At 37.8% G+C, this 21342-nt stretch overlaps 1 protein-coding gene across 6 annotated transcripts in view; it reads right to left on the bottom strand.

The window, feature by feature from the left end:
• Positions 1-507: 507 nt before the first annotated feature.
• Positions 508-21342, bottom strand: part of LOC127420648 (engulfment and cell motility protein 1) — a 150625-nt gene continuing 129790 nt past the window's right edge. For 4 of the 6 annotated variants that reach the window (XM_051663066.1, XM_051663067.1, XM_051663065.1 and 1 more), the window contains 6 exons: positions 15659-15822; positions 13954-14066; positions 7262-7369; positions 6175-6257; positions 4354-4431; positions 508-1840 (listed from right to left, as the gene is read on the bottom strand). In XM_051663066.1, the coding sequence (XP_051519026.1) occupies positions 1640-1840; positions 4354-4431; positions 6175-6257; positions 7262-7369; positions 13954-14066; positions 15659-15822 (747 nt within the window). In that variant the 3' untranslated portion in view covers positions 508-1639. Of the gene's footprint in view, positions 1841-3987; positions 4091-4353; positions 4432-6174; positions 6258-7261; positions 7370-13953; positions 14067-15658; positions 15823-17904; positions 18052-21342 lie in introns of those variants that run through there. The other 2 variants (XM_051663069.1, XR_007893842.1) reach the window with 2 other exon arrangements.

The following is a 21342-nucleotide window of genomic DNA, read 5'->3' as shown; positions in this document are numbered from 1 at the left end:
GTATAGAATATTTGTTTTAAATACTAGTGTAGTTTTACTTCACCCATGAAGAGACCGGATGGATGAGAGGGGGCTATGTAAAACTAGAAAATAATAATAGTAATAATAATAATAATAATAAAATACATGCATAATCATGCCATTTTATGACTTCATATTAGAGACAACATTAAATATTAGTTCTTTTAAAAAATTATTTGTCACACTGCAGGACTAATTTATAAACCGCAAAAAAAAAAAAAAAAAAAAAAGCTAAAAGGAGATAAAAAAAATAAATTACAAAAAAAAAAAAACTAAATCATGATGATAAATAAATAAAAAAAGGGTTAATGGACATGTTATTTCCAAACTACCCACAAGAAGACTATAAACTGGCATTTTACACCATAAGCTTTTGAGGAAAATTCACAAGTATATAAATGACTCATCGTTAGTAAATGTATGACATCAGCATAATGAAATGTAAAAAATAACAGTCACTGTGGTGACAGAGGTACAACCAAAACCTGAATTGGAATCAATCTTTAATGTAAACAGCAGGATGTCGCTCTCCTAAACCTATAACAAACATCTGAGGGGAGAAAAATAAATCATAACAATTATAATAACCACAATCTTAAATTAAATTAAACATGAACTTTTAAATGAATTTGATAGCCCTGAAAAATAAAACTTCCTTATTACACAAAAATGTATAATACTGACTACTTGGCAGCAATCATGAATATCACAGAAGTTATACCAGCTTACAAAACAGAAGCTCAATATTGCTTTGGAATGTTACAGCAGTCTGCCATGAATCTGTTGATGCTGAGTGAATGGAAGAGCTTTATCTACACGCCTGTGTTATAGTCAGACAATGACAACAATGTATGCACAAAGCAGGTATGGTTTAAGACAAAAAGAGGCAACCTCTTGCATGAAGCTACCTATTTAACAGTCTACAGTATACGAGGCTTGAATGAGATACTTGGAACTAACTTTGACTTTGCTTGCACTACCAACCCCGCTTTGATGTTAGCTGCCGCTTGTTGGAGTGAGAAACATATTACAACGAGCGCTACACACCCCAACTGCCAATACCAGGGGTAACCAAGCCTGCTCCTGAAGATCTAGTTTCCTGAAAAGCTTAGATTCATCTCTAATCAAACCTGAACCAGCCAATCAAGGTCTTGGAGTTCACTTGAAAAGTACAGGCAGGTGTAAGTAGAACTGGAACTAAACTCAGAAGGTAGATCACCATGTGCAAGGTTGGACTTTCTGCAGACTCAACAAGGAGCATCCCGCTCCAAACAGCCTGAAATTATACGATGAGACATATTTTTGACATGAAGCAATCTTTACGCCAGAGCAGGTGGTCTGTTTGAGGAATGTAACCGTTTAAAGAGATGTTTGGAGATGACTGTGACAAAATGAGAGTGGTTTAGAACCCGAGGACCAGTTTGTGTGTCATGGTTCTTCAACCAAACCAGATGGTTCAGAGGCCTTGCAAGTTAAGTCCATTAAGTTTAGCAAATCCATTGAGATGAGGTGCACAAGAGAGCCAAGTTTAAGCAGGAAAGTTGTCCTTTTTAAAAAAAAATTTGTCTTTTTTCCAGTATGCATTTTAAGAAAAATCAGTCAGTCCAGTGAAAGGGGATTAGTTGCAGTCATAAACAAAGTCATAATTGCTGGGCTCTTTGGGGATGGGGGGTGGAACATCAGGAATCTGGATGTTCTCCAGGTCAAGGAGGCGGAGCTTCATCTCCATGTTGAGGAGGGTGTCCATGTCTGAGCGAGTGAACTCACTGGTCATCTCCTTCCCAAGCAGTGCATTTAGCCCATCTGTCCACACGCAGTACTGAAAAACAGCCAGACAACACAGCATTAAACCACAGCATGCAAGTTTGAATCACACTGTAGAGAGCAACAGTGCCCGTCCACTTACTCAGCCATCTTGGTTCAGAAAATATTATCTCTAGGGCTGTCAATTTAACGTGTTAACTGTATAAAAACAGCGTGCTAAAAAATGTACACAAGTAATCATGTGCCCGGAATGTAATAAGGAATAGGCTGTTCCTACTATTGGAGCAATGGACTACTAGCATTGAGCCTCATTACGTACTTCCGCAGCTCACTAGTTTGCAGTTATGTACATTCATAATGTGCTGTAGTTGTCTAGTTCCCGAAGTTTGTGTTCGGAAGAAGATTTTAAAGTAGGGATATTTTCAGAGACAGAAGAAATATTCTGAACATTACTGTTTACAGTGTATTAAAAATGCAGTGGAATAGCAGTTTTAAAAGCTTTAATTCAATCATTTGCAATCATTGTATGGTGGAATTTATCGTTAAAACTCAACAGATATGAAATATCATCAATGAATGAAATGCGTTAATTAGACGGCCAGACTGCTGCAGGTTACATGTGTTTGATTTATTATTCAGGAACTGAGTGTAGCTACAATTGTAAAGGGAAAAAAATATATTTAGAGGCAAATTATAAATTTAAGATCAGTCAAGTTAAAGCCAAAAAGATCAGTTATTGGGTCTGTTCTAAAACTTAGTGAGCTGCCTTGCTGTCTCCTGACTACATAGGCAGCTGTGTTGTATGGCAGCATCCTTACTGAAATGAAGCCTCATAAGAGACCGATTTGGAAAGCTCTACATAGGCGGCAGCGCTGCGCATCATTCAGATAGTGCTCCTCACACGCAGCACACGGGACACTCAACTCACAACTGATTTCAATACAGGTGACGGGAGAGAATCATGCGATCCTCTAATGAGCCTAAGTATGCATGGCACAAACACATATTTTGGGTAAATTAGTTGGTTTTGTATTATATTAAACTGTTATTTATCGATACTGTTCAGTATTGAATGGATTATAATTTAATTTATAATCTACATTTCTCTCGCTTCGTCCGCCATCTTGGATTTATTTTTCCATTGAGCTCATAACGGTGCATTCTGAGATCACCTACCCGGTACCCTGGCCAAAATGAGATACCTTAAGAGGCAGTATAATTAAAATACCTCCCTTTTGGAACAGCCTTCGATGCCTAATCCTAGGTTTTGGAACAGACACATTGTTTTAATCAAATGACAGCCCTAAAGAGTAGAAATAATCTGCATTCCCATGAATAAACCTCTGCATTGCATCTGTTTTTCTAAGTTTCAAATTACATTAAACTTGACAGTGTCCTAAAAGTAAAAATAAATAATGTTTACGAGGTGATAACCAAAGTGAGATGCTCCAAAAGCATTGGTCTGATGCATGTGTACATACAGTAGGCATGTCCATAGAAAAGCCCATATAATAAGTTTACCTTGACAGATTGACTAATTCAATTTGCTAAATAGATTGCTGTGGACTGTAGGGCAGGCCCTTAATAGGCTTATGTTCAGTAATATGGAAATAAATAATATATTGACTTCTAAAGCCACATTTTGTAATGCCTAATTAATGCTGTACTTGTCCACTACAATAATGTATTTTAATTATGTGAAATATATTTATAGTATAGATTATATTTATAATGATTTAAATATGATTATTTGTTTTATTTACAAATATTGATTATATGTGATTAACTGCGATTACTTCGATTTAATAATCTGCATATCATGCAATTAATTCAATAAAAAAATGTAATCAATTGACAGCCCTAATTTTCTCCTTTTTTCGGCGGTGATTTTATAAAATCCTTAACAAGAATAAGAGTACAAGCAATGGACCAAACCAACCAGCTCTGACGTGAATCACAATATTATAAAGCAAAAATGTATTTGAAAACTGGACATAAAGACAATGGTACAAGAATGTATACTAAAAATGTTTGATGAGGGAATGAACTACAATCCCACAAAGAATTGTGAAGGACTTAATCAAATAAAAAAAATGGAAATATATAAAACTATTGATTTTTAAGTATATAATCATTTAACTAGAACATATTTAAAGCAAAATATAAAATAGTTTGAGAGTGTAGGGAGAATGATTTGATTACGTCAATCACAGTGCATCATGGAAGTGGGCAGTCGCTGCAGAGCTCTTTTTCTGCAGTTTTTTTGTTGTGATTATTTGATTGGTGGATCTTTCTCTTCATGATTCTTGTATTGTGTAGTTTTTCACCACCAAAAAACAAAAACAAAAAATTTTTTAAAAAGAAGTTGAAATAATGTGGAGTGACGGCTTCAACAGAAGTATATACCATTGATTAACAACCTCTGAGCTCACGGTAAATCTTTAAAGGTTTATAAGTTAAAATAAATTATGGGAAAAATGAATGGGGTTTTCACTTCTGGAATAGACTGTTGCACTTTATTAAGATAAAACAGTTCCTCTTTTTAGCTTGCTGTTGGCTGCTGCTCACCTCATGCTTGTCAGGGGCAATGAAGTTTAGATACTCGTCAGACTCGTAGAGGACAGAGAAGGCCAGCTCCAGAACCTCCTAAAGTAGGAGAGAAAATTGACACCGTCTGTCAAATGCAAATGGGGCTGGCTGTGTTTGTTTGCCTCCTACAGCGAGACTGTTGCAGGTCTTCTCTGAACATATTACAACAGCAGATGGTCCAATCTGATGAGTGTGTGTTCATGTGTTTGTGTGTATGTACTGTATATGTGCCTCTCCTGCTGGGCACCAAGAGACAGTAGTAAGATGATCAACACAGGAAGTGCATCGATGCTTTACTGTAACAAGATGTTTTACTCTCACAAACTCTAAACAGAAAATACATGGAGATGTTTTTGGGGTAGCATTCAGGGGAGGTGTCCAGTACATCCGGAAAATGTGTCTAGCTACAATTCTGATGAATACTTCTATAAATTGTAGAAATGCAAGCAAGAAGTCACCAGCTCCAAAAAGACAATGACTCCTTTTTCAATTGATAAAACAAAAAAACAAAATTTTGAATATTGTATTCCTAGACCTCACCAAAACTTCTCACACCCCCTATGAGTAAAAACTGTCCAATAACAGGTACAGTTGCAGTCAGAAGTTTACAAACACATCTACTTTGTACATGACATGAGTAATTTTTCCAACAATTGTTTACAGACACCTTTAATTGACTATATCACAATTCCATTGGGTCAGAAGTTTAAAAACACTAAGTTAACTGTGCATTTATGCAGCTTGGAAAATTCCAGAAAATTATGTCAAGCCTAATTTAGCTTCTGATAGGCTAATTGGAGTCAATTGGTGGTGTACCTGTGGATGTATTTTAAGGCCTAGCTTCAAACTCAGTGCCTCTTTGCTTGACATTATGGGAAAATCAAAAGAAAAAAAAAAGACCTCAGAAAAAAATGTGTGGACCTCAACAAGTCTGGTTCATCCTTGGGAGCAATTTCCAAATGCTTGAAGGTACCACGTTCATCTGTACAACAATAGCATGCAAGTATAAACCCCATGGGACCACGCAGCCATCATACTGCTCAAGAAGGAGACGCATTCTGTCTCCTAGAGATGAACATAGTTTTGTGCGAAAAGTGCAAATCAATCCCAGAACAACAGCAAAGGACCCTGTGAAGATGTTGGAGGAAACAGGTAGACAAGTATCTATATCCACAGTAAAACGAGTCCTATATCGACATAACCTGAAAGGCTGCTCAGCAAGGAAGAAGCCAATGCTCCAAAACCGCCATAAAAAAGCCAGACTACAGTTTGCAAGTGCACGTGGGGACAAAGATCTACTTTTTTGGAGAATTTTCCTCTGGTCTGATGAAACAAAAATGGGTGCTTTGCTGCAGGAGGGACTGGTGCACTTCACAAAATAGATGACATCATAAGGAAGGAAAATTATGTGGATATATTGAAGCAAAATCAAGACATCAGCCAGGAAGTTAAAGCTTGGTCGCAACTGGGTCTTCCAAATGCACAATGACTCCAAGCATACCTCCAAAGTTGTGTCAAAATGGCTTAAGGACAACAAAGTCAAGGTATTGGGGTGGCCATCACAAAGCCCTGACCAACTGTCGCATAAATTTGACATTGCCTGCTTTTTTCTGTGGGAAGAAAAAAGCGTGATTTTGAAACTGAAGTGAGCTGATGTATCATTAGTCACGAAGCTACAAGGCATAACTAATGCATCCTTTGTCACCAAGCCACACACCAATGTATCAAAAGAAAATGTGATCTTTTGATATTCAAGAGCATTTTTGCTCTCCTTCACTAAGCACACACAAAAGGACTCACCTTGTTCTGCTTCAGAGCTCCCTTTTCCTTCATGTGCGGACAGTCTTTACCTGTGACAACAGCTTTGATATCAGCAACAGGAACTGCCACAGGGAACAGAGAATAATTAATTGTCAAGTACACACAGCAGCTGAATACAATTGTCACTACATGCTTAATGGAATAGTTCGCCCAAAATGAGAATTCTTACTCAGACCCGTATGAAATTATATGGCATTTGCCATAACATATAATTGAAAGGTGACTAAACCAAAGGACAAAATAAATATTATAAATCCACTATAAAAATAGTCAATACAACTCAAGCACTGCAGTATATACCAAGACTTCTGAAGCTATACTAAACACTGTGTGTAAAGTAAATAATGACAGAATTTTCATTTTGGGTAAACTATTCCTTTATTACCATTCTGTACACACAGAACTCTGTCATTTCAAGGAATAAGAACCGCAGTATACAACAGAATTCACTGAACTGAACAACTAGTTATGCAGTGAAGGCACTCTCTTTGGAAACTGACAGCTCGTCTGAGGTGTGAAGCTAGAAAAATCGCAGAAACAGAGGTATGTGTCTTAACTCATTTGCAAATTTTGACACCAGTCTGTCTCTCTGCTCCATAGTTGCTCTAATCATCTCTGCAGTCTAAAGAAAACTTATACTTCAAAGTCAAGAGAGAAAGTGCACTTTGTTTAAAAGCAACATCTTAAAAAGCATGAGCACAGCATGGCGACTCTGTTTACGGCGTTAAGTAACAATTGCTGGATGTTATCGTTTCTGGTTGCTAATATTCTTTATCACCAAATTGGTTAAACTGTTGGGATCCATGAGTCTTGTTTTACATCCGCAACACATCAAAACTTTATGGTTATTGCTGTCAACCATTACAGGTTTGGGAGTGATTCCTGTTTTCTGTACACACACGGAACGATAATTTAGGGGATTCATTTATGTGGAGTTTACATTTAAATGTATTTGTCATTCCCAAAACTTTGCAGTGTGTGCATGAACAATAAAACTAGGTGTGGCCATTGTATTACCATCTTTGTGAAGGCACAAAGTCATAATCAGAATGTAGGCTGTACTCACGTTTGTCCTGAAGGGAATCATGGGGTACTTCTCCCTGAGGGCTCTCCTCCAGGTCCCCGTAGTGCAGGACTTTATGATTAGGCGACAATCGACAGTACCAGAATTTATCTGTATAGAAGAACAGTGGGTCAGTCTTCTACAATTTAATCCATGCAAGTTAACTTTACTACACTAAATACAACCATATCTGATAAAAATGTAACACTGTATCGCATACAACCCCAATGCACAAGTTCCACCATCATGCTTAGACCATGGAAACATCACTTTTGGTGTAAAATGGCATTCACACTGAGCAATTTGCAGCTACAAAACGACCTGAAGTCATTAATTTTCAATGAGTGTTGTCGATTTCCGACAACATGATTGACGATTGGCGATGCAACAGAGTTTAACAGAGCACAACTTTATGCAAATCCAAAGCAAAGCGATGCAGCAACTACCAATGGCAGTGCAGACAGTGATCTTCTGCTGATACAATTTGATACAGCATTCATATTGAAACACATTCTAGACATAAAAAGCACAGACATTCAGCAACCTCCTGCAATTTAATCAATATCGCTGTGAATGGTTCATAAGCTTTGTGTAATTTATGCAGAAGCATCACTTAACAATGCCCGGTGGGCTTTTTTTTTATTCTTTTTTTTCTCCCCTCTTTCTCCCCAATTTGGAATGCCCAATTCCGAATGCGCTCTAAGTCCTCGTGGTGGCGTAGTGACTCAATCCGGGTGGCGGAGGACGGATCTCAGTTGCCACCACGTCCGAGACCGTCAACCCACGCATCTTATCACATGGCTTGTTGAGCACATTACTGCGGAGACATAGCGTTTGTGGAGGCTTCTCGCCATCCATAGGCTGACACAATTAATAGCTTTGTTCTTTGGCTATCGCAATGACTATATTGGCTCTTGACTAATCGCAATCTTGGCCCTTGATTAATCACTGTAACTATATTGGCCCTTGACATGTAATGACTATCTTTGACCCTTAACTATTGCAATGACTATGTAAGCCCTTGATTAATAGCAATGACTATCTTGGCCCTTGACTATTGCAATGACTATCTTAACCCTTGATTACTGCAATGACTATCTTTGACCCTTGGCTATCACAATGACTATCTTTGGCCCTAGGCTGACACAATTAATAGCCTTGGTCCTTGGCTATCGCAATGACTATATTGGCTCTTGACTAATTGCAATCTTGGCCCTTGATTAATAGCAATGACTATCTTGGCCCTTGACTATCGCAATGACTATCTTTGCGCCTTGACTATCACAATGACTCTGTTGTCCTTTGATAAATCGCAATGACTACTTTGGCTCTTGATTAATTTCAGTGACTATGTTGGACCTTGATTAATCGCAATGACTATGTTTGCCCTTGATTAATCGCAATGACTATCTTGACCCTTGACTAATCGTAATGACTTTCTTTACCCTTGACTAATTGCAATGACTTTCTTGACCCTTGACTAATCGCAATGACTTTCTTGACCCTTGACTAATCGCAATGACTATCTTGGCCCTTGACTATCACAATGACTATCTTGACCTTTTACCATCACAATAAAGTCTGGTACACTTTGCAACTTCTTCTGGCCAAGAACTGTCCACTTAGACAAAAAGACTGTATGACCGATAAGTAATGTGACCAATCAAGTTTGTTTTGTTGTTACGAACTGTTCAGAGGCATATAAATCTGAAATTAATGATACCTCAATTATAGTGCATTTAAACAATGGTGCAGCAGTTTTTTCAACAGCCTTGAAAATTTTTTGTTGCCAGGTGGACTAGTAAAAAAATGGTGCAGTCTGACTGGCTAGCTGCTACAAAATTTTCAGGAGTCAGATTGCACCATTTTTTTTACAAGTCCACCTAGCAACAAAATGAAATTTTCAAGGCTGTCGAAAAAGAACTGTTGAAAAAACTGCTGCACCATTGCACTATGTTCTGCCAGTGCTTGAATGCAATATGCATCAGATGGGCAGTGAATTAACTGTGGGCGATCTGTGTCTGAGACTAGATGCACTCATATATCTAAATATCTAAAATAGAACATATACAAACAAACAAAACTGTTTCATAATTAAAGGTAAAAAACAAAAACAAGTTCAACATTATTCTTAATCCTCAGCTCAACCTCTGCAGTGCTTGTGGTTAAAATTCAGGATTGGAATGCTCACTTTAAGCGATAAGAAGAGAGCTCTGCTATGGGGGAACAATAGGGAATACAAATGTCAAAGCAGCTCTGGATGTTGCACTTATTACAGTGGAAAGCCACAGGTGTGTTTCAGTCTACCATCTAAGAGCAAGCCTTAAAAGCTTGCTGAAAAGGTTAGTTTGCGCATGGACAAAAGCAAGCGTCTGACATTATCTTGACATGAAAGATACAGTATGTGAATTGAGGTGGCTTCATGTGTTTGGTGCCTCCTAAAGGGAAACTTATTCTAAAGAATGTATTAGAGAGTAGAACATACAGTATCTGAATGTCATGGTGCAAGCCATTGAAAAAGGAAATACATTCAATGTAATTCAGACTTGATGGCTGATATGATGAACATCAATAGAAGAAAATTATAATATCACGAACTATAAAAGTAATATATGGAATGTGAGTGAGAGATCTTGTGTGTGTGTGTGTATATATATATATATATATATGCACACACACACACACACACACACACACACACAGTACAATATGTGGACATGAGCAAGGGTAAAGATTTAAAGCTATTATTTATTCTGAGCAGTTAGTAACCTGAAGGAGGACTCAATTAAATTGCAGGAGGTCACCAAGTCGCTGTTGGTTGCTCGTAGGTGGTCCTACTCAACTGCTGCTGTATCAGGCAGCAGATCATGTGAGCGCCACTTCATTACTGTTAGTAGTCACAGAATTGTCACTTAGCATTTGAATTTAATTGGAATTTTTTACAACACCAACACTTTCTGCCGCTCATGTCACCCCGAATCGGCAACTCGAAGGACTACTGGTCGCTTTGTCACTCAAATTGCTGTTAATGCAGCTTAATTGCAAATTTGTTTCATTATTCAAATTATAAGAGAGTGCCATATTAGTTACTTTAATTGCAAACAGGTATTCTCAGATTATGAAATTGTTGATTGTGAGCAAACAAGGTGAGAAAATTTTTCATTCACACAAATGAGGCTCATAACAGAACATAGGCAGTAATGGTAATGAAACAGTGTGAAAATTGTCAACCGGATAAAAGAAAAAAATGAGAGAAAGAGCAAGAATGAGAGATGCAGAGGGAAGGTGGGAACATTGAGAGAGAGAGAGAGAGAGAGACAGACAGGCAGACGGATGCATAGCAAGAGACAGACAAGGTGTCTAGTCTCCGAATGATCTAATCCTGTCGAAGTGTGAAGAGTGTTAAATTATCCGGCTAACTGATAAGGCCTCCCTCTGAGCTCAACAGACAGCCCTCCTCTTCAGCCAACTCCCATAAAAAGCGATATTACTTTCAACGATCCTTCATCTCCCCAATCTGCGCTGTAAGCTTTATCACTCCCACCACTCAGTGCTTGTTTGAAATTGGCCCCATTCTTTTGCTCTCTCAGCAACAGACAAGGCTATTTTTCACACTTGCTAAATCATTCTGTCAGTTTAATAACAGATCAGTTTCAGAGTGTGTTTAAGTAAGATATTTGGATAAAAGCTGCCTCCTAAGACAACATTTTGAATATGTGGATATTTTAGTTTGTGAAAGGATTGAAAAACCCATGAAGATCTCTGCAATTCTGATGTTATGTTCAAGAATGAGAATGACCTTAACAGAGAGCAACAGTCTGATTCCGGAAGTAAAAATCCCATTAATTTATCCCATAGGCGAATTGATTTTCAATGATAACTTATAAAACTTTAGAGGCAGACCTACCGTGAGCGACGAGGTTGTTCATTGATAGTATATGCTTCCGTTGAAGCCATCAGTCTGCATTATTTCAACTTCATTGAGTTTTTGGTAGCAGAATCCATTGTAAACAACTACATTACCCATGGTCTAGCAGAGAAAACGTCACCAATCAGAGAACCACGGCCAGCGAAGCCAGCGAAACATACCTTAGCGCACCCGCACACCCCTATGACACAGTGTGAATGATTTAATCGAGTCGGTGTCCCTTCAACTTTAAACTACTTATCTATGTGAACAAATCAGAATATTTTACAATAAACCTAAAATATATTGTTTTTATACTTGTAATCAACAACCTAAAATCAATAGTTTTATGTATCCCCATCGTTTTTTATTCAGTGACATTGTTCGCAATGCTTCATGGGATTGTAGTCTGTGCCCTCATGAAAACGGTAGTACATAGCCTTGTACCTTTGTCTTTTAGTCAGATTTTCAAGTACTTTTTTGCCTTAAAACAAAGTTTGTGATGTTGTGATTTACATCAGAGCTGGTTGGTTTGATTCATGGCTTACAACTCTTATGAAGGATTTTATGAAAAGTCTATGGATGAAAATGAATAAGGAATATACGGCTGAATAGGTGGGAGGGCACTGTTGTGCTCTATAAAGTTCATCAATAAAAGCAGGACAATTTAATACATTATGGGTTAAGAGGCTATGAAGCTACACTAGGTTCCAGTGAACAGAATGCTGAAATCAAAATTACAAACCCAGAATTGTTTCATGTACACTCCCAGAGTGATACATAACACAGATCTGGTGCATCGGAGATAATTCAGCAGAAAGTGTGCCTCTTTTAACCCTCAGGGGTCGATGGACGCGCGTCCTGCTGGATTTTTTCCTCATAACAGCGGAAACAACTTAAAATACTCCGTCATTTTTGGGCATACAGATAAGTGTAAGATATCATTAGAGACTATAAAGGGTCTACTTTTATTTGTGTACACTCACAATAACAACAAAACCTTGTGATTTTGTAAAATTTTGAAAATAAACAGGGTGCGCTTTCAGCCGTCTCTGTCTCCGCAAGCATCTTTCTGAAACACGTCACAAAAATTAACTGAAACTCAGCGAATACTTATCAAGACAAACATGAAACATATGTCTAAAGAAAGCTTAAAATGTCTACTTTTAAATAAAACAATTCAAATTTAAAACAAATATTCTCCTGCAATGTAATCTATGTGATCCTACCCACCAGCAGAGCACACTATTCATACGGTAATGTGCTGAGGCGATCAATGCAGATGGTAAACGCCCCCAACAGTGCCTTAAAAAGCATCAAGTTCATCATCAGATTCATTCACTTTCCTGCGCATTTGGAAGATGGCACGCTACACAGGTGAGGAAGCTCTACAGATGGTCCTGGATAGTGATGAAGAGTTCACATTTTCCTCAGAAGAAGAGCGGGACTCCGATGATGAACGTTTGAAGAGCGACTTGATCCAGCCAAGGATACAATTTCGGATAAGTAAGTCTTTACTTACATTAGTTGACATGCTATTTTACATATACATGTACATATTTTACTAGTTGGACTATTTCCAGATTTGCCAGCCAGGATTCAGAGTATTGAAATTTGAAATATGTCCTAATAGGCAAGTTTTAGTTACATTTAAATGTTGTTTCGGCAGGTATTTAAATTGTATGCTGTATGATATAAATACGATATGTAATATGATATAAAAATAATAAACTAGTGTTTATGCTGCCTCATTATCATCAACGAAGCTTGTGCTTGCAAATATCTGTTCGGGTGTAAATGTGTAAAATGTGCTGTAAATATGCCCATATTAGAAAATCAGCATATTAGAATGATTTCTGAAGGATCATGTGACACTGAAGACTGCAGTAATGATGCTGAAAATTCAGCTTTGATCACAGGAATAAATTGCATTTTACAATATATTCAAATAGAAAACAGTTATTTTAAATTGTAAAAATATTTCACAATATCACTGTTTTTGCTGTATATTGGATCAAATAAATGCAGCCTTGGTGAGCAGAAGAGACTTCTTTTAAAAACGTTAAAAAAATCTTACAGATCTAAAACTTTTAAACGGTAGTGTAGGTCTAAAGTTTATAAGTAAAGTCTTTATGTAAAGAAAATGTATATTCCGATTACTTCTTTTAACTTAAACTTGATTTTGTGAATAAGCTACAAACAATACATTCAATCATTAAGTCTCCTCACATTCATTCTCTCTCAGGGGAGGGGTCTTTGTCTCCTCAGGTGTGAATGATTCATGATCATCCACGCCTCCTCGCATATGGCCTTTCTAACACTAAAAGTGTTTTACAAAAGTTAAATGACTATATTGTTTTGTATGAATGAGTGATCAGGATGGTTTTCACATCATTTTGTAGCAAAAACTCTAGGCTACAAGATCCAGTTCTCAAAAGTCTTGTGAACAAATGTTTAGTATGTGTTATATGGCCTTATTTCAGTGACTTAAAAAAATTTTTTTTTTTAAAAACCACACATAAACGTTATTTTCTCAAAAATACAAACATGTACATACATGTTGCTCACATATTATTGTAGCCCAGTTTGTGCTGAATACAGTGTTATCAGACTTTAGCCATTAATATGTTTTTAAGCAACTGAAAAAAGCACAAATGTCAAGGCATGTCAAAACTTCTCCAGGGCCCAAAACACCCTCAGACTCCAGAGGGTTAAAAGCAGAAATGTCTTAGAGTCTTTGGAGCCAATAAACTTAGGGGAATCTTTTAATAGAATGTGTATTTCGTACCCTGTCTCCTTCGGCTGCTGATCTTCCGGAAGCAGGTGCCCTCACACAGACGATTGAGGCGTTGCTGTTTGATCAGCTCCATGATCTCTGGCTGGATTTTCTCCCTAAGCTCCCTGGAGAAACATTAGAGCATATCACACATGAAACATTATGACAAACAGACTAAAGGACTGATCCCCCTGTAAGCACTTTATTGACAGTTCACACAAAGAAAGATTCATACACTGTCATGTACAGTGCATCAAAAACACAACTGAACATGAGGCAAACAGGGCATACTTGCCACAAACCTAAAGATTGAAGATCAATAATTCTGCTGTACGCTCTAACAGATGTATCTTCTAAAAACGATTGCATACTGTATACATTAAATACTAATTCAAGTGAATTATTCATGACTCTGAAGCACACAGGGCATATGAAGCATGCACTGATAGAACAACATTATGGAATGAGGTCATTGCTGTACTGGCATACTGATATCTTCCTTTTGTCTTTGTGGCTCTGATCATTCTAACTTACAGTGTAGAGATTTAAATATTTGAAGATGAGAGTTTTGTCTCTCCAACATTATTTAGCCATTAAGTACAAATTCAGTACTTAATTTAGTACTTATTTAAAAAGTAATTTTAATTGTGACACAAATTTTGTGCACACTCTGTGGTAATAAAATGGCTAAATGGGTTTTGATTTTGGTTTGTTGAATTGTATTTAGATTTGTATTTTTGTTAGGAATTATGCTCCTTATTTTTATGTCTACATTTAGGACCATTCTGATTTTTTGCATTGACATTATTTTCAGTTCCAATACTCATTTACATTTATTTATTTGACAGACACTTTTATCCAAAGTGACTTTAAAAAAAGAGGAAGAATACAACATAAGCGATTCATATTAAGGAGACAGCAGAACGAAAAGTGCTGCTTTACAAAATTTCAGTTGTATCAGAAAAATACTGCTGATACGTGCAGCAACCGGCAGCCAGTGTTGAGAGACAAGGAAGGGTGTAACATGTGCTTTCTTGGGTTTGTTGAAGACCAGACATGCTGCTGCATTCTGGATCATTTGCAGAGGCCTAACTGTGAATGCAGGAAGGCCGGCTAAAAGAGCATTACAGTAGTCCAGTCTAGTTATGACAAGCGACTGAACAAGGAGTTGTATGGCATGTTCAGAGAGAAAGGGTCTTATTTTCCTGATGTTGTAGAGTGCAAATCTACATGACCTGTTTGTTTTTTAGATGTAGTCGGTGAAATGGAGTTGGTTGTCGATGGCAACCTTAGATTTCTGACCATTTTGGAAGGTGTTATTGTAGATTAATTATCTGGTTTACAGAGAACCAAATTTGAATTATCTGGTTTCAGAGAATCCAATTTTACCCAACAAATCTCATTACTGTACCAGACCAAGACATTTTACTTTTACTATTCCCATTGTTTTCAATTATGATGAATTGTTTTCAGCTGAATGGTGTTGCTATAATGCAATTGGCAATGTATTTAACGGAGACTCCTCTGAATCTCCATGAGTTATAAATGAATGTTGTTTATTGACATTAAAATATGAGTGGAAATTGCAGTTAAATGCTTCTTTTAAATCATAAGTAGAACACAGATGCAGCAGGCATGGTCCAAAACTGGGTGAGACTGATTGCTGAAATTGGGTATGTCAGATAACTAAACAGTTTCCAGTGTGCGTATGACTCACAGGATGGGCCGGGATTGGAAGTCCTCCTGGTTCATCCTCTCGGACTGGCGCAATTTGAGGATTTCAGTGTAGCTCAGATTTTGCAGACGACTCTTAAACTGATCTAGAGAGTTAGGCTTGATGGTGAGAGCACGAGTGATCTGTTCCTTCACCACCTGCATCACCTATAGCACACACACAAAAACACTCTCTGATTAATTTTTATCATTCGGGTAAACAAAATACTCATTCTCATCAATCCGACTCACTCTTTTCTTTACTTTGCTACAGCTTTTGAATCACAAAAAGGACAAAACATCAGTCTGCTTACTGTCCAAACAAGATGTACAATCAGACTGTCATACTTTTGACAGCACAAGGTCACTATAATTGACACAAAATGAAAAATTTTGCCTTTAAATGAAAGCTGAGGATTTGCAGGCCAAGACAAAAAGTTGCAGAAAAGATTAGAAAAATGAACAAACAAACAATTATTGTCTATATCTTCTTCACATAAATTTTACAAACACCTTAGGAAATCTGATGATATCTGCTGCTCTTATAAATAAAAAACAAAAAATCCCATTCCATATAATCAAAAGTCTTGGGTGTAGAACATACACCCAAGAATCACACACACACAAGGGAAGAGAAATTCAATACAAGTATTTTATTAGCAAACACTTTCTTACCAAAGCGACATACAATACAATGCACAAATCACATGAATGGCAAATACCTGGACAGGCATCAGAGAATACACAAGCTTTTAAATCTTTATGCCTTAATCACCGAGAGGAAGCTTTAAAAATCTACAGATACAATACAACCTTGCACAAAATTCAATTGCTAAGTCAATACCTAGCCGAAACACTATTTCACATACATCTAGATTGAATGACCATGTTTACATGCACTTAAGAGAAACGGTTTATTCTAGGGTTTTTGCAGAAAGCGGCATTCTGAAACATCACGTAAACGAGAATGCTGGTTTCCTTTCACCCTTTAAGGGATTAAGAGAAAATGGTTTAACACACCTGGGTTTCTCCCAGAGAATGCAGCTTATGTGGTCATGTAAACACATAAGCAGTGTTCTAACCAGTTTTTGAGGAGTGCACATGTGCCTGCACAGGCCAGATAACAAGTCATAGGATGGAGCCCAACAACATGTCAACACAGCGGGAAGAATTCAACATTTCTGGGAGAATAGTGGGAAAAGCACATACACTATAAACTATATCCATTTATATACACCAATGAAAATATTGACTGTCCCTCAAGTTGGCGTATATGCTTTCAAGAACACTGGGGGAATCCCATAGTTTTACATAAGAGGGAAATCCCACTATTGTAGCACAATTCCACTGCAGATTGCATTAGAAAGTGAGGGATAAAAACACATCAACAATTCTGGAAAATCTGGAAATGAAGCAAAGAAACAGAGAATAAAATTGCTTCCTCTATGCTATGTTTGTTATTTACTCAAGTGTCACAGGGAAATTACATTGCTGTGGAGAAAGCTGCTTACTGATCGAGCCGTATGTATACAGGAGTAAAGAGAACACAGCTTATGTAAACCCATACACCGTTTTTGAGCCTTAAGCAGATTTCTCGCAATAAACGACATTCTGGTGTCCATGTAAACATAGTCAGTGACTCCCTAAATACTTCATAGGCCCTGTCCTAAATGGCACCCTCAACCTTAGCAATCCTTCTCAGAGTTCAAGTATTGGTGAAGAAATGTACTGTGGACTGTTGCGTAATAGTCTGCTGTGAAATAGGGGTTGCAAGACTACTGATTTTGAATAGTCGACTAGTCTCGACCATTAGTCGAGTCGAATAGTTGTGATGTCATTCCACCCCCCACCCTCTACAGAAATTCCATTCCCTAACTGTACAATCATACAATAAACAACAGACAGATCGACATACAGTATGCTGCAATTTAATTGTTTTTAGGTAGTTATATGTATTTTCTTTTTTTTTTATCAACATAGCTAGATGTCATCAGGCATTAGATAGCCAGCCTGGGGTCATATAGGTTGCCATGGAAATGCACGTAGTAGTTTCACACCTGAGGGGGAAATTATGTCAGAAGATGTGAGTGTTGCTTTATATGTAAATAGTTCAGATGGAATAAACATCAACCATTAAGATATCTCCTAGTAAGCACCATTTTATTAGAAGTATGCAACACAGTTAGGCATACATCTAGCTGTAACAGCTAAAAGTTAACATTTAACATTATATCTCTTAGCCTGGACTACCTGTTGCTGCCGGCGGTTCCCCCTCCTCTTGCAGCTTGCTCAGATGGTTACAGGTGGGCCCTCTCATGCTCTCAGGGATGAACTAAAGATGTTTGAAGCAGGGATCGAATGTGCAGGCAACAATGAGGATGCAATCCATCAGGTCATCATAGGACAACAACTTTTTGTAGCATTTGTGAGCACCCATCTGAATCATAAAATTAAAAAGGGGACACCCTCAGGACCACACCAAAAGTGCTATTTTAGATAGGGCCTATGACTACAGGGTATTAGTAGTGCAGGTGCTGTATATAGTGTTTATTGTGTTTTTGTCAATGTGATGTCTAGAGTAGATGCGTCTTGAAGCTATAGCTGCTTTTCCACTTTCGGGAAAACTAACCGACCAGTTCTGAGCACGGTGAGTAATGGTTCCAGTAGCATTTCCACTTGAACAAAGTTTGGTACGGTACGATTACAAACCGTTCCAGCCCAGATTTCTCAGCACAGCTACCTATCAATACTCAGGACAGAGAACCATTCTAGTGAAACGCCTATAGTGTAGTGGCGGTTGACAATTCATCAGTTTCCATGCAGCACCACAATGGAAAAAGAAACCGTAACTGTGCCAGCAACCACGGATCGGTACACAATTCAGCAACAGCAACCATTCAGCCTGTTTATGGAAGAGCGGTTTTTGTTTGAATGTGGTTTGTGTGTTAGCTGTACTCAAAAGATGTTCAGTGTTGGTTGTACCACTGAGGAACAAGGTTTCAGAAGTTGCTCTGGACAAGCGGAAACTCTTCATGTGTTGAGGAGGGGAGGCTAGCCAACCAATGCGGGGCTAGGACATTGGCAGCTGTGGAAGACAGGAGGAGAGTCTTGAAACTTATTCTGTCTGGAAGTGACAGTCAGCAAAGTTATGTGACTTGCACAAAGGTATGACACAACAATTCATGCATACACAGCAGAAGCATATAGCTTTTCTTCATCCTCTGATACAGAACTCTTAGAAACACCTGACTGCCATAGAACCAAAGCTTCCCCATGAAGCCTGAACAATGTACAGCTCGAAATCGCAAACACTGGTTTGGCATAAGCAGAGAGCCTTAGGCTACAGATCATATGCTGTGATTAGCTGGGGAGCGTGGCATTGGATGAGTTGGAGAGCTGTAACCGAATGCAGTCACTATTCAAGCATGCATCCCCTTTCTGGTATCCAGAGATGCAGGTGCTGTTGGAGCGCACAGCAGGATTAGATGGGGTTTAATTAGAGATAAGACTGGGCCAATGTCAGGGCCCCCTCTCAAATCACCAAGTTAATATGCCCGAGTCTAAAGAATGAGAGGAGTGATTGCTGTAGGAATAAAACCGAGACGGCTCAAATCAAATGGCGTTTAAAGGGGAGGGTTTTCGACAGCTGCAGGTGGGGGGACGGAGAAGCCAACGTCTCCACTTGAAACAGTCACTTATGGCGGGGGAAGCAATTTTCTCAGCACATTTGCAAATTTTTCATGGATCAAAAATAATTAATTTCATCCAAGGGGCTCTCTCACTTCCTTGTATTAGCCCCTGTGAATCAAGTCATGATGGCTGAAATAGAAGCAGACCTTTTATTTGTGAGGAAGAGGTGACATAGGGGAATGGTGGAATATCAGCTGCTGATGTGGTGGATGGTGATATTTTTGAATAAAGCGCAAAAAAAGCCTTTTTTTAGACAAAGAGAAGGGATCTAGTGTCACTACCTCAGTGAGAAGTGTACAAGGCTTCAACCACCCTGCCATCCTTATTGTCTTTCCTTCGCCTCTCCTTTCCAGAGTGTCTAAATGCACTGAGCACACTCGCCCACTGTGTGTCAGCCTTCAGATAATACAGACTGACATAGAGTAGGGAAGAAAGGATGGGTGTCTCTGCACATGTGAGTTCAAAATTTGAGAGCTCTCTTAAGACCAAGGCAGTTATTCTGCATTGGACCATAAATCCTGATTTATATTATTATAGACCTAATATTATATACTCAGAAGGCACCTGCACTATATAATGCATCTGAATGTCAAAGACAAAACACCATTCAACAAACCTACTGCTTCCCTCAAGCACAAAAACAGGGGATTAATCTTAATATTATAGTGTTTTTGAAACATCTTGGAAAAATGAGTGGGCTTGTGGGATCAGATCTGTGCCATTAAAGACTATGAAGAGAGGAGAGTTACAACACAAAGCAATCTTTTAGAAAATCCAAATAATAATAATAATAATAATAATAATAATAATAATAAATGAAAAAATAAATAAATGGCAGACAATACAAAAAGCTTGCAAAACAGTTGATGTGACCAGAAAGAAATCTCTTAACCATGTTAATTATGTATTGCTGATCATTCCCATTCAGCCAAGTTACCTCGGTCACATGTCTCTAAAAACTAATTAATCTGATGCAAAAATGTATGTATTTTTTATTTATTTACAATTGGACAGAGGGGTTGCTGTTTTTTTACTTTATTTTCTGTTTAATCAATACAAAAATATACAATAAACATTGGAATTAGAAAATTACAAAGAAACAAATTCTGATTTCACGGGACTCAAAAAGTAACATCAAAAGATATTTATTCCACTTTATAATTTTATATCCTACAAGCCAGCTGCAGAACTGCTGAAACAAGATAACAAATGGATTTTCTGGCTGATTACAGTAAAATGCAAATTTGTCCTCTGGACAAATTTCAAACTAACAGCTCTCCTACACAAGCCAAATTTTGATAGCATTTCTCAGTAAACAAAAAAACTGTAGTTAGCTGGACTATCACATTCTACAATAATACAATGCCTCCTTTTTATAGTTAGCTCATAAGCAGTCTACTTCAACCAATGTGCATCTAGCTATGAAAGAATAACCATTAACAACAAAATAATCAAACAATAAAAACAATGAGCAACTTATGTTATATAATATAATATATTTATTACAGTGTGATAGTCTAAGAGGTCGTAGTGTACACACAGGATATGTTTTTGTGTTCTTAAACAGCTAGAAAGTTCGCAAAGGAATGGAACAGAATGCAGGGGTCTTTTTTTTTTTTTTAAACCATTTTTAACTTGACACAGCATCTTAAAAATCTAATCTTTATGGTACAAGACAATGAAAGTCCAGAGAGACACAACATGAATGACCAAAGATGTCCTTCTGACAATTTTGTACATAGACTAACGATTAAAAAGTGTGCCGATGAAATGCAGCAGTGTCCCACTAAGCGTCCTAAACCTCATGATACACCCATGACATCAGCCTGTGACAAGCCCATGATAACAGCAGTTTGTGGCCAGCTCTCACCATGGCTCCCATTTTCTCCAAGTTGGTTCTCTGGCATTTTTTGCATCTTCAGCAGTTTATTCACCTTCCTTTTCCAAACTGCCAATCAAATCACTGCCATGCCTCCAAATCAGGCCAGCAAGATTTAT

This window comes from Myxocyprinus asiaticus, chromosome 30 (genome assembly GCF_019703515.2).
Source record: "Myxocyprinus asiaticus isolate MX2 ecotype Aquarium Trade chromosome 30, UBuf_Myxa_2, whole genome shotgun sequence".
Lineage (NCBI taxonomy): Eukaryota > Metazoa > Chordata > Actinopteri > Cypriniformes > Catostomidae > Myxocyprinus > Myxocyprinus asiaticus.
Note: the sequence above shows the minus strand (reverse complement) of the source record. Positions and strands in the feature narration are given on the sequence as shown.